The sequence below is a fragment of the Lacerta agilis genome, chromosome 5, assembly GCF_009819535.1.
Source record: "Lacerta agilis isolate rLacAgi1 chromosome 5, rLacAgi1.pri, whole genome shotgun sequence".
In the NCBI taxonomy this organism is placed as follows: Eukaryota; Metazoa; Chordata; class Lepidosauria; order Squamata; family Lacertidae; genus Lacerta; species Lacerta agilis.
In genome coordinates this window covers 33,729,790-33,743,190 of record NC_046316.1, presented here as the reverse complement: position 1 = coordinate 33,743,190, position 13,401 = coordinate 33,729,790, and the positions used below count along the sequence as shown (strand labels likewise).

Sequence of the window (13,401 nt, the reverse complement as noted above, 5' to 3'; positions counted from 1 at the left end):
GTCAATTTTAAAACAGTTGTGCTGCTGCTTCTTTCTGAGCATAATCTGGAGTGCTGGTGTTTTTGGTTGTTGTTTTTACTCTTAGGAACCTTGGTTCCTTTTCCTGACACGTAGTAAGATCTTCCTCTGCCTTCTGTACCCCTGAAAGTGAGGTGGAATGTGACTGCATTTAGTACCTTTTTTATATATGTAGTGGCACACCAGCTTTGGAATGCCCTTCCCAGGATGGCTTTCCTGGTCCTGAATCTGTTGTCTTTCCAACCCCAGCTGAACTACATACTTTTATTTCTCTGGGTCTTTTGTTTTATTGATTTGATTCTATTCTTATTTTATTTCTATGGTTTTATATTTTAAAATGATGATTTTATGATTTGTTCTGTTTTCTTTTAAAACCATTTGCCGCTTTCAGCATTCAGATTGGTTGGCATCTGTCTGTCTTGGGAGACAATGGAGTGCACCTTTGGGGGTGGAGTCAAACTGTTGGAAGCTTGCAGCGCCAGCTGTGGCTGTAGAGACCGATAAGGGAGAGAGATTTTTTGTTGCAGCTGGGGCAGATGAAGGGATCCAGTTATGCTGTTGCAGATACACCATGGCGTTTCTTCTTTCTGTGGTCCTCGCAGAAGTCATTCCTCCTCATTTGAATGGGGCTGGAACAAGAGCAAGGGCGTGGGGAATTGAATACAGTCTGTGTGCTGGATCTTTACCTCTCTCCACAGGTCATTGTGGGGTCACTATGTTGTCATGTGACCCTATTTTCTTTTGCCCACATGGTTTCAAACTATAGTGGGAAAGACTCAGCATTTTTCAGGCACCACCAACAAGAATGAGCCGGTTGTCATACTTGCAAAGCCAAGACCCAAGTGCTGCTGTGGTCATCGGTGCTTGCAAAGGCATGGGTTTGGAAGCACCAAGAGTCACAGCACTTTGGGCCTTGTTGCAAGTCACAGAGCTTTGCAGGAGCCACCTATCAGCTGATTGGCAGGCCCTGCAAACACTGTAGGAGCTGCGTCACACCTGATGTCACAATGCTTGCAGGGGTGGAGGACCAATTGCTATGGTCTGCCCTTAAAGGCTGATGAATCCAGAAGGTTCCCTGAGGTTTCTGGGGGCTTTTCCTACAGGTTTAGCTGGCCATTTTGTGGAAGCTCTAGTCACAGTCAGCAATAAGCTTAGTCTGTTGGCACAATCCTTCTGAAACATCTTCGGCCCAATTGTAAAGTCAGCTGCCTGATATTCTGGAAAGCTGACAACAACTGGGCTACAGTGCAGGGAGTGGAAAAGGAATAGGGAAAACTTGTAATGAGTGCTATCAGAGACAAATAAAAAACAGTTAATAGGGATTCCGTGGTGATCGTGGCAATGAAAAAGAAACTTACTTCACTGCCATCAGAACACTTTTGAGCAATGAAGAACTTTTTGTATAAAGCTCTAGAGATAACCAAGTGTTAAGAGTCCTCGGAGGATCACTGCGGCCAGTTTTCATTGCATTTTGCAGATAAATCACTCATATTGGCTCCAACTTGGATGCCACAGTTTTGGCAGAGTCAGAGATGGATGTAGCCAGGACATGGATGTAGTTTGTGCAGCCTTACGAAGTAGACAAGCTGCTTGGAGCCTTCAGCTTGTTCTCTTAATTCTTATCCTTCCCCATCTTGGCTTGTGAAATATGCCAGAACTGGGCCTGCTGTATGGACCACAGAAATAGTAAATATTTCCTTCAGGAAGGGTATGCTCCCTGTTGTCTTGAAAAGAGTGGTTGCCAGGTCATTACTGAAGAAATTGAACTTTGATCCTATTTCCATTGTTGTTGTTGTTGTTGATGATGATGATGGACCATTCTTGAGCAAGGTGATAGAGTGAGGGTGGCAACCCAACTCCAGACAGTATTGGAGAAATCTTAATTATTTAGTTCTGTTTCAATCTGGTTTCTGGTCTGGTTGTTGTATGGGGCCAATCATGGGTGCTCTGGGCAGATAATAGGCTGCAGAATTGTGGGGGTGGGGGGAGAGTCCCATCCTATAGATGCCCTTGCACCTCTTGGCAGGTTTCAGTACCATTGACCACAGTTGCCTTCTGTATTGTATTGAGCCTGGAGGGTGCAAGTCATTGTTGGCTCTGATCCTTCCTAATGGGAAAGATCCAGTAGGAGACTTGTGCTCCGCATCTTGTCTTTTTCTTATACCAGTATGGCTGTGCTATATTGAAAAGAAGTAAGTGAAATAGAAGTGTTTTGAACTACTTTTTTATTATTGTGATTACTTTGTATATAGTTCTAAATTATTTAAAATGTTGGAGGCCACCATGGGAAAATATTGTTGCTCTGCAATTGACTTACAGAACAAAATTAAATATTATGAAACTACAGTAGTGTAAATTTCAGAAAGCAGATGAGTTCTGATGTGGCTTTTCAGCATTCTGTTATTCAAAGGTTTCCAACTCCATGTGGCTAGTCCACCCCTATATATTATCTTGCAATAATTAAGAATATGATTAATGCTGCTGGTTGACCAGAGACCTTACTTTCTGCTCTACAGAAAAAAAGATAATATTTAAAGGTCAGGTTGTCTCAACCTTATGTGTCACAAATGCTGTCTTCCGGCTTACTAAATAACAGTATCTAGGGGTGACTTTGCAAATACATTCTGAATTATTTATTTTATAAAGAATGAAGGGTCTTGTGGCTCCTGGAACACTAAATATATATATACTGTGGGTTTTAGTGGGCCACAGCCCATTTCAACAAAATACACAAAATGCTATCCTCAGTTGGCAGATCAATTCTGTCCATCAATGGAAGGAAGCAGGACTTACAGCAATTGTTGAATTGATACATTAACAAATGCACTAATTATCAGTTCTTGAAATATACCATATGTGATATTTTATATAAACTAGTATGTCGAAATGCACAAGTTGAAGGAGCAGCACAACTCTGTTGTGAAAACCCTTCCATCGGAAGCAATTTAGGATTTTAGGTTTTGTTTTTTAAGCCTAGGGTTTTTGAGACACTAGGAGGAGTTCAGGCCTCTATGTTCAACAAGAGTATGATGTGTCATTTTAGAGACTACGCCCATAAAAATGCCTAGTGCCATTAAGTCCCATGACAGCTAGCTGTGTTAAAAAGCACAAAACAAGTGGTCATTAATTCAAGTCCCCAGAATCCTGTCACTGAAATCATTTGCCTGGCTTGTTACTAAGTCAATGTGAAGCCCTTCCTCAGATCCCTGCAAAGGTTTCCTGTTCCCTCCTGCACTCTTCCAAACTCCTTGTCACTTCTTTCAGAAGTCTCCACAGGTTTGTCACATCCTGTTTTTCTGTTCTTACCTCCTGTAACCTCCACTCCTCCTACTCTACTCCTCTCAGCATCTCACAGGTACCTTCAGAGCGACTACTTCCTCAAACAACTCTTATCTGTTCTCTCCTGATGTTTGTTTATGCTGGGTTTTTTTTCCCCTTCGGCCACCTCTCCCTTTCTTCAAATCCTCCTTTAAACCCCCCCTTTTGCTACAGAGAGACCACCTCAGTCTATTGTTCTTGCAACAATTATTTTCATTTAATTTCATTTACAGCTGTGATCAAATAACCTTTGATTAAAATAACACTTTAGTGCAATACGTAAGGCCAGCATTTTAATAGATTATTGGTTCTTCTACTAAGTGTTAAATTAATTTTCTCTCTCTCTCTTTGCGTTTCACAGATCTTCAGGTCAGTAAAAGGAACAGAAGATTCTTCGGAATATTTTTGCAACCCTGTGAGGGAACCACTAACACCTCAACACCATGCAGATTGGTGGTGCAGAGGCAACGGCCCTTGCATAACACCATGTTTTCAAAGAGCTCCTGAATACCGTGCAACTTTACGCAGGACTTCCCTTTCCAATTTTATCACTGGTGCTCTACTAGAAGCAACCACGTCACTGGGAGCTAGAAGTGGTACTCTAAATGTTTTAGGAGGATCAACTGGAAAGACCATGCTCAAAGGTAATTAAGGGAAGTTTAATCATCTTTGACAGTGTGGCAATGGGGGGGCTCCTACGACCTGAAGTTTTTCTCTGGAGATGATAAACTTATTGGATTGATTGTATGCTATCCCCAAGTTCTAAGAATTCAAAATAACATTGTATACATTTAAATAATTCCATGTGTGTTAAATCAGTGGGTCAGATCCAGACTTGGTCATGCTTAGAGTAATCCCATTGATTTCAATGAGTCTACTCTTCAGCAGTAGACCCAAAGTTTTTATTTCGCTTACATGGGAGCCAAAGGCTTTCACATTCCAGAATTAAGATTGTATAATTCTCTGCTTACAAAGGAGATTCTACTGTTTTTGTAGTTTTATTTTATTTTAATTGGACACTTGAAGTGGGTTTTTTTTTGTGGGGGGACAAGAAATGCTTAGAACACTAGCATAAGCATCACATGCAAAGGCTGAGTTGACATAATCAGATAATGTCCATTGATTACCGTTCAGCAGGCAGCTTGATTTTGTTTTTTTTGTTTTTTGCTCTGCAGTCGGTTCCTTCATGACTCCAAACGTATTGCACATGCATTAAAGCTAAAAGTCCATGGGTGAACTATCCTGGTTTCTATATAGGGCAAGTCATGCCATTGCATTGTTGAGTAGGCTAGAAGTGTGTAGGTGTACATCTAGAATTTCTTGCTTTTAAGGATTGTAAAGCACTTTAGATTATAATGTCAACACACCACTATATAAAGATACTGTGTTTCAAATATGCTTACATTAGGTGAAGTGGAGGGGTTAGAGCAGGCCTTAATGAGTTTGGAGTTAAAGAACAAAGCAGGTCATAACTGTTTTGGATACACTCAAAATATATTTCTGTCTCTGTATCAAATAGCCAAGATTGTTTATGTTCCTGAATGTTAACGGGTCTTTTGTCAAAAGATTTATAAAAACAGGGATCAAATAAATACATTTTCCATTTTTAGTACATAGGTTGTTAACAGGAAGCTGTGATGGATAAATATTGTTATATTTTAGTACCTCTGTTGTAGATGGCTGAATGCATTGATGTACAAAATTACCTAGATATACTTTGCTCTTTACTCTTTGTTTTGTGGAAGCAATATGTAGATTACCAAGGCTTGAACTACATATTGCATGGCTAAGCTATGTTTCCATATCTTGACTGCAGCTTTTGCACTGCAAAGGAGGTTGTAAGGAGGCAATCTGTGGGGGAAACTAGTGGGTGAATAATGCTTCTTACATTATTCACCAATTTGCTACAGCTTCTCCATCCTCTCCTCCTGCACCTTCTCTCCCCCACCCCCACCCCGCCATGATTCTGCAATAGAAACACAGGTCTAGAACCCTGGAGGTGCAAGAGAGGCAGGGGAATTGTTAAGCAATCCTTTCCTGCTGTTTATTGCACACAAATTTCCCCCTCCTGACAGCATTTTTGCGGCAGATAAGCAGGATCTGGGCTCTGGCAACATGACTGTCATCTGTTTCTGAGCTTCTCTCTGCCCTTCCGTTTCAATTTCCATACTCAAATCTCCATTCTTAATATTGGCTCTACAAATCTATGATTCTACCACCTCAAACATCTATTATGCACTTGTTAGGCATATTAAAAATGGAAGATGTAACTTAATAAATATTTCTTATGTAGTGATATGCTTGTTTGCTGTTTCCTAGCCCTTTGATCAAAGGAGGTGATTACCTCTTTCTAGATATGGGGATAATCTGATAAGGTGGGAAATCATGCTCCAAACTGCTGCACTCAGGGCTGCATATCATTTATTTCAGTATTTTTTTGGGGGGGGTGGCTGGCTTCAATCGTCACTTTCTGTTGCTTCCATTTTAATGGCTACTAATTCCTCAGTGTTCTCATTTGTTTTCCAGCCAGGCTCATAACTATTTCTGGTGTGCTCCTGAATGGAGGAACGGATATATGCACACAGCTATTTTCATGAATGCTCTGCCAGTACTTAATTGGTGTAATAGAATCAACAAATTAGAAAGGGAATACCTACATGAATGGAAAAGACTGGAGTTGATTGTTATATACAAATTCAAATATGTGCAGATGTGCACTCCTCTGGTCTAATTCTAAAGGGGGGTGGGAATGCATTAAAAGTTAAATAATATCCTCTGTGGACAAGCCCTAAAATTAACGATGTATTATGTGCGAACCTCTGCAACTCTCCTTTATGAGGCTACATTTTCATCTTCATACGTTTTTAAAGCTTTTTTTTCATAAACCAATAATGAGTTCAAAAAACATTTTCGGAATACTTGATAAAAAAACTCTGTACTCATGGCAACTAGTTGCCTTTTTTTCAAACACAGAAATAACATTATGAATGCTGATTTAAACCAATTTATGTATTAGATATGAAATAATTGTAATGCATTTTTACTGAGGGTTGGATAAGCTGTGTCCAGTGGTGAACAGCCAGAGACGGTGGAAGCTATAATTAAACAACATATTGAAGTCTGCAGGTTAGGACACCCCCTGCTTTAAAAGATTATATTACCTGTATGTTAAGATCAATTTAGTATTATTGATTACAAGGTGTGCAGTTCCAAGACATGCTCTGGAGCACAATCCTATACATGTTTACTCAGAAGTATGTCCCATTCAATTCAGTGACTTACTCCCAGGTAAGTGGATACTGTATAAGATTGCAGCCTAAGTCCCATTGATTTCCATGAGATGTCAGTGTTCTTATTTTTGTGTGTGTGACTAAGACTCTTAACTTGGGAGTAGTCTCATTGTAGTCACTGGGGCATGTTTCTGATTGGGCATGTTTATACAATTGCACTGTCAAACACGTTTACAAATACTTTGACTTGGATTTTTTCTAGATTGGATTGCTACTCTTGGTAGGGACGTCTACCTGTCCTTAAATGTAAAATACCTCCCGTTGGATTCTTAGCGTTTCAGTTTTTATCTGGGAAGTGGGTAACCTGACCTTTCCGCATGTCGTCTTTGTGGCTTAAACAAAGCATGCTAGTTGTGCATTTTGACAGTTCGTAGTTTCAGACTGAGCAGCTGTTCCTGACAGCTAGGACAAACAAGTGGAGTGTGTGATATTATTCTGCTTTTGAAAGTATCAGCCCTTCTGGAATTTTAGAAGGAAATCAAAAAAGCAACTCTGTTTACTGGTAAGCTTAATGTTCCTATGGCCTATATGCCGCTGACTTTTAAATTTAAAATGAAAAAAATAAAATAATGTATCTGAGATGGAGATAAGAAGAGGTTGTTTTTACTGTCATGTACTGTGACCTGGGTACAAGTTTCCATTACTAACCATGGAAAGGAACACCTGACAGATACAGTATTTCCTTTTTCTTAACAAAATAGAAAATTCTTTCCAGTAGCACCTTAGAGACCAACTGAGTTTGTTCTTGGTATGAGCTTTCGTGTGCATGCACACTTCTTCAGATACCGTTTTCTTAGTCGTCTATTAGTGAATTCATGGTTTTCTGATCACAGCCTTTATGCTTAAACAACAAGCAAACCTGTGACACTTGCACCTAATATAGGTAAACATTGAAATGCATGAGCCTAAACATTCCTCTACTGTAAGTGTAATGTTGTTTAGCCATTTTCTACGGGTGTTGCTAACTCTCATTGGATGTTTCGTTCAGAAAATCAAGTTAACTGATAAAACATGTTCGCTCTGCTAACAAACAAATGTTATTTGGAATAATTTGCAAGTATTTAATCACAAGGGCTGATTTGTACAGTTGCAGATGACTTCAAAACTAGGGATGGGTGATTCTGTCAATTTCAGTTTCTCATTTTTCTGATCTTAAGTTCAGTTCTCCATGTTTCCATATCAATTTGCAAATTGTTTTTCTAAAAAGTTCTCATATAAATCCTTCACCATTTTAGCATGAATTTCTCCTAATATGCACATTTTTTTCCTATGCAGTTTTGCCCAGCATATACATTTGCAAGCAATTTTCTCTTAATATAATGCATTTTATACACAATTTACTTTGTATATGCATTTTGGTACATATTACTTGTTTGGAGAACAACACTGCAAAATTCAGAGAACTGCAAATTTGAAAGCTTCAGTTTCAGTCCACATATTGTTTCAGGAAGTGAGAATTGGATATATTTGCCTTAAGTATGAACTGAATCAAATTTCTCTCTATTTCACATTGCTACAATTCTTAGTGACACATTTTCACTCCCTTAATATCTTGTTTGTTGCGGTGTGGGCACAAATGTTAACATTTGTGGGTAATGCAAGGCTTAAGAATAATGGGTTTAGATATCACTTGAAGCATTCCTTCTGTTACAATCACTGCCCAGTTCAGATGTTTCCAGTCCTTCAAGTCCTGTTTCAAGGTAGTCTCATGGAGCCACGAATTCTCCCACATGCCAGATAATTTCTGTTTGGCTCTAACCATAATTTGCTCCATTTGGACATCATTGGTTATGTAAGCTGTGGAAGGGGGAAGGGAAGGGAAGCAGGAGTGAATGGGGGAATATATGATCCTACAGCATGTTCTTGAACATTCAAACCATGCCCTGGAGGATCAGGATCAAGATGACTGTATTGAGTCACTAAGCTCAATTACATAGCTGTTGTATTACAGAATTACTGGCACTGTCTTTGGGATTCCAGATAGATGGCTAATAATAGCTGTCCGGTTTTAATACTTGAATGGCATGATATAATACTTATATAATATCACAAACAGATGTCATTGTGATAGGAGATCATAAAAGTTAGGCTAATTTTAATTGCCCTATGGTTTGTGATAGTTTTTCACATTTGTGTGCACAGGAAACGTTATCTTAAATGGGAAAGCTAAATGCTGTTTATTATTTTCTTTTCACGAGTGCAATAATAACCTTAGTAGTAACCTACTTGCATTAGAAACATTTGAAAACATGTTATTGTATGTTTACTCTATTTAAACTTTGTGAATTGCCCTGATAATTTTATATTGGAAGGCAGTATAAAAATCTGATAAATAAAAGAAAACGAAAGCATTTTGTTTTCCAGTAAAATAGTCCCCACATCAGTTGAAATGCCATTATAATATTCCACTTTACTCAGTGGGGGCAAGGTCACATTGCGCATTACGTTGCTTGCAATGGTGCTCCAACATTTTTCTTAAAGTAAAATAACATTATGAGAAGAGGATTTACAGGAGAAATGTGGTAGAGGAGTCCGTCCAAACCCACTGTTTCTCTTCTTCAAGTGCCACATGCAACAAGCATTTGTTTACCCTTGCAGGATTCAGAATGAGTAGTAGTCAAACTTCTTCAGTATAAAAGTTTTGATTCCATTCAAGGAATAGACCTAAATCAGCTGAGAACAGATCCGAGGAAGCAGGAACAAAACAAGGAAGAGCTCGTGGGCCCGCGGCCGCTTAAATGTGGCTAAACCATGCCCCTCACCCAGCCGGATTGGCTGGCTGGGGGGCATGACACAGGCCCAGGATTCCAGTGACACAGGGGCCCAGCCATGCCCCCCTGCAAGTGCGGGAAGCGATTCCCGCTCACAACCCCTCCTCTCTGGGAAGAGGAGAGGCTCTGTGAACAGAAGCGCTGCTGAATTAATAAGGAAGTTGTAACTCTCCCTTCCCACCCATTCTATTTTGTGGAACACCTTGCAAAAGACAGAAGATCAAAGAAAATCACCAACTATTGAAAATTACCTTTGTTTTGGCACTGATGAAGTCAGTAAAATTAACAAAAGGAAGCTGCACAGTTTGGTTTCTGTACAACAGCCTCTTAGAATACACCATGCACATGCAGAGTAGGCATACGTTTGTGGTTGTTCCAAATTGGTGCCATGACAAAGGAAACAGGTGGTGGAGAAGAGACAGCAGAGGTCAGTAGAAGAAGCTAGCGGAAATAGTTGTTTCGGAAGGGAGTCTTCAATTCCTAAATTTGTTTTGTGAGTATGTTCAAAGACTTGAAGCAGGTAGAACACACCTTTGTCTAGTTAGTTCTTTTTGAGTGACGTATATTGACTGGCTGTGGGACCAGATCTTGAATTCTAGCCCTGGTGAGCCCCTGGACTGATGTACTCTCTGCATCCTGTTAGGAAATGAACAAAAAATTAAGATAGAAGGATGAAGTTGCTGGAGGGTGGGGTGTTCAGCTTTCTGCATCCTAGAGCCCCATAGAAACAGAGACACTGTTGAAACAGGTACAGTCTTGATTATTATTAACATTAATTTTTGGTGAGGTAAGTTGTTGCAGCACCTTTCAGAAACACCCTATAGATCAGAGTTGACTAATCTCCAGTTTAGGGGCCATAACCGTAAGCCAATGCCAAGTGACCTTCAAAGAAAGTGCAGGATTGCCTTTCCAGCTTTGTATTATATTGCTCAGTTTTCCCAAGATGTTTTGTTCATATAATAGGCACTATATCACATCATTTGTAAAATGGGGTCACAAAACAATTTGGCAAAGCAATTTTCAACTCTGCAGGAAGAGCTTGACTTATTTATTTTTTTAGCATGCGATTGCTATTACCACACTGCTGTGCCTCATTAATCTGACTGTTGTATTGAGCAATTTTTAAATAATTGAAAAATGTTAAATCTGGGTCACGATTCTACAAGCTTCATCTGCACTGCTTTGGGTTAATATTAGAAGCAATTATGCTGAGAACATCTAGGTTAGAGTTATTATAGCAGGCAACAATGCTGAAACCCAAGTTCCGGTTAAATATACTAGCTTTCTGAAAATGCTATTACAGTTTCTTGAAATGTCCAACTCTCATGATCTAAAACATGTGACCAATGTACTTCACTAAATACAATGGTAACACATGGTGATGTGTGCAGGGTAAAAAGAAAGAAAAAACAACCATTGATGAACTAGATTTTTTAATGTAAAGATTGTAAGAAATAGCAAATTCCTCTGTTGATGTATAGAGCAGCCTTTGCCAGTCTGGCTGGTGTTCACCAGATGTTTTGGAATACAAATCTCCATCAGTGCCAGCCAGCAGCTGGAGGCCACCAGCCAAGTTTATGAAGGCTAATGTATCGGAATAAATAAAACCCTGATATGCAGTCATTATTAGCGAACACAGACGTGAAGTAGGAGGGGAAATGACAGAACAGAGATGCAGTATTGAGAACCTAGTTTACAATAAAAAGACAAGAAAAATGAAAAAAAAAAATCTTGGCTCATACTCTCTTGTGTGTTTTTAAAAAATTCCCAGGCTTTCATACAGAGGGAAACTTAAATAAATTACATACAAATTCTCCAGCCACAAAAATGACAAGAGAGCTGAACTAGAGAATGAGGCCAGCCAAAAAAAAGGGTTTTTTAAAATCCTTCATTGTGCCTTTTGGGGGGGGGGTGTAACTAGCAATTATAAGCCTGAGACACATTCATCCTATGGGATTTCTCAGATAACATGATAATGTGTAAGTTATGTGGATATTTTAAAAAGGCAGGGACATTAAACTATTGCTTTCTGACTGAGGGTTAGGCAAGCATGGACTAATTGCAACTTGCTGGCCGACTGATTCAGAACAGTCCAACGACAACTTATCTGAGGTAAATTTTCTTTGTTTTTAGATGGCATGATTAGACCTAAGAGTTAGTTATGAGAGCAAATATCCCTCCCTCCCTCCCTCCTACAGTCCTCACTTGAGAGAAGTTATTTTATAGTGTATCAGACTGGAACAACATGTTTATCCCCAGTATGTCCATGCAGACTTGACTAACATTAAAAAACAAGCAAAATCCTGGCTTTCTTAATACGAAACAGTAGGCTGTTCTTGGAGAGATTAATTTCTTATGCATTTCATTCAGAATTAGTCTTTTTAAATCTTTGCACAACCTGCAAGTATAAGTATATATATTTTATTTTTTTGAAGAAACATAACTTTAAAAGTATGAAAACAAAAGGTGGTGTACCCTCAGTTCTGCTGGCACGCCAGGACTTCCATGTCCTCTCCTCTGGCAACTGTGGAACTGATTTGGAGGGCATGTTGTGGGTTGGAGGAGATGAGAGTCTATAGCATGCACAGAAGTCCATTGTACCAGCAGAGCTGTAGCACTGGGTTCCAGCAACAAAGCTTGATATTCTCATATATTCAACAGATTAATACAGTGCCTTGTTAATGATAAACATTGCAGATTGTGAGAAGTATAAAGGAAGATCTTACTGGAAGATTTAGGCAGACAAATCAGTTGTAGCATGGAACATTTCAGGGAAGAATAGTGTTACAAGGCCATGAACCCATATCTTACAGGTATATCACTAGTATTAGGATCTTTGCTGGATAGTTTTGTAAGACAGACTATATTGCAGTGAACCAAATTACCTTATTGGTGTTGCGGAATTCAGCAATGACCCAGAAAGGTCAATATGAGTGTGCTAGGTTTGGAGAATTAACAAAAGTCACACAGTTTGTTTAAGTTGAATGCTTATTTATAAAAAATAGCTTAAAAGAAAAACGAAGGGCTTTGCAGCTTGACATGCAGATATAAAAGTACAGTATGTAATGCAAAAATTATGAGCAGTGTCAAGAGGCAAGTGAGATGTGATAAATAAGAGAGGCAGAAAGAAGTCAAAGTAGCTAAAGAGCACAGAAATTGTAGCTAGCCTTTATCAAGAGATTCAAGACCAACCAAGATTTCACAAAGTTAGGAGCAAGATGTTGAGCAACAATGTAGAAAAAGCTATGGATGATGTGGTTGCCAAAATGGAGTGCAGAATTAATTAGTTATGAAGATTTCATTAGATTTCATTAGATTAGATTAGATATCCTAAATACGAGGTTTTTTTGGAGGGGGGTCATTTAAGCATGATAATGGTTTCAAAGTGACTGTGAGCATTTACCTTGAGCCCGTGGTTAGTTGTATGGGTACCACTTTGGTGAAGGACATCAGTTGCGTCCAATTTAGTTTTTCAACCAGAAATGTTCCTATTGTGAAGGCAAACACTAATCCTTTAAATGGAAGCTGCCATAATACACATTAAAAGGCCTGTTATAAAATAAAAACCTAGGGGGAACAAACTAGTGTTCTAGGTCTGTCTAGTGGTCTAGATGAGGGCAGAGGATTCTAGTCAAGTTCAGATGTGGCCTGGCACCCATACTGTAGAGCCATTTAGCTTGCTTCTGTGAGCTGCTGTGCAAGCTCTTGTCTAAACTTGCAACAAGACAGGCATATAACCACTTCCAATGTTATGATTTTCATCACAGGAATGAATTGAAGGTGCAGTCATGTGAGGACAAAGAGTACCATTTGGAGACCGAGATAAAAACTTTGTTTTCAAAGATCTTCAGAATTCTTTGGCCTGTTTGTTCTCAAACTGTAGAGTTTTGATTTTGTCCTCACAACGTGTGAGGTAAGAGGGGCTGGGGGAGAGAGAGAGAGAGAGGTTTGCTCAGGAGGAAGGATTTCAATAGGTTTGTTACTGAGGAAGACTTTGGAACAAG

General features: G+C 39.3%; 1 protein-coding gene across 2 annotated transcripts in view; it reads left to right on the top strand.

Annotated features, from left to right (window-relative positions):
* Window positions 1-13,401, top strand: part of PLCE1 (phospholipase C epsilon 1) — a 99,682-nt gene that overhangs the window by 25,776 nt on the left and 60,505 nt on the right. For both annotated transcript variants that reach the window (XM_033149253.1, XM_033149252.1), the window contains exon 2: window positions 3,698-3,980. In XM_033149253.1, coding sequence (XP_033005144.1) covers window positions 3,698-3,980 — 283 coding nt within the window. The remainder of the gene's footprint in view (window positions 1-3,697; window positions 3,981-13,401) is intronic.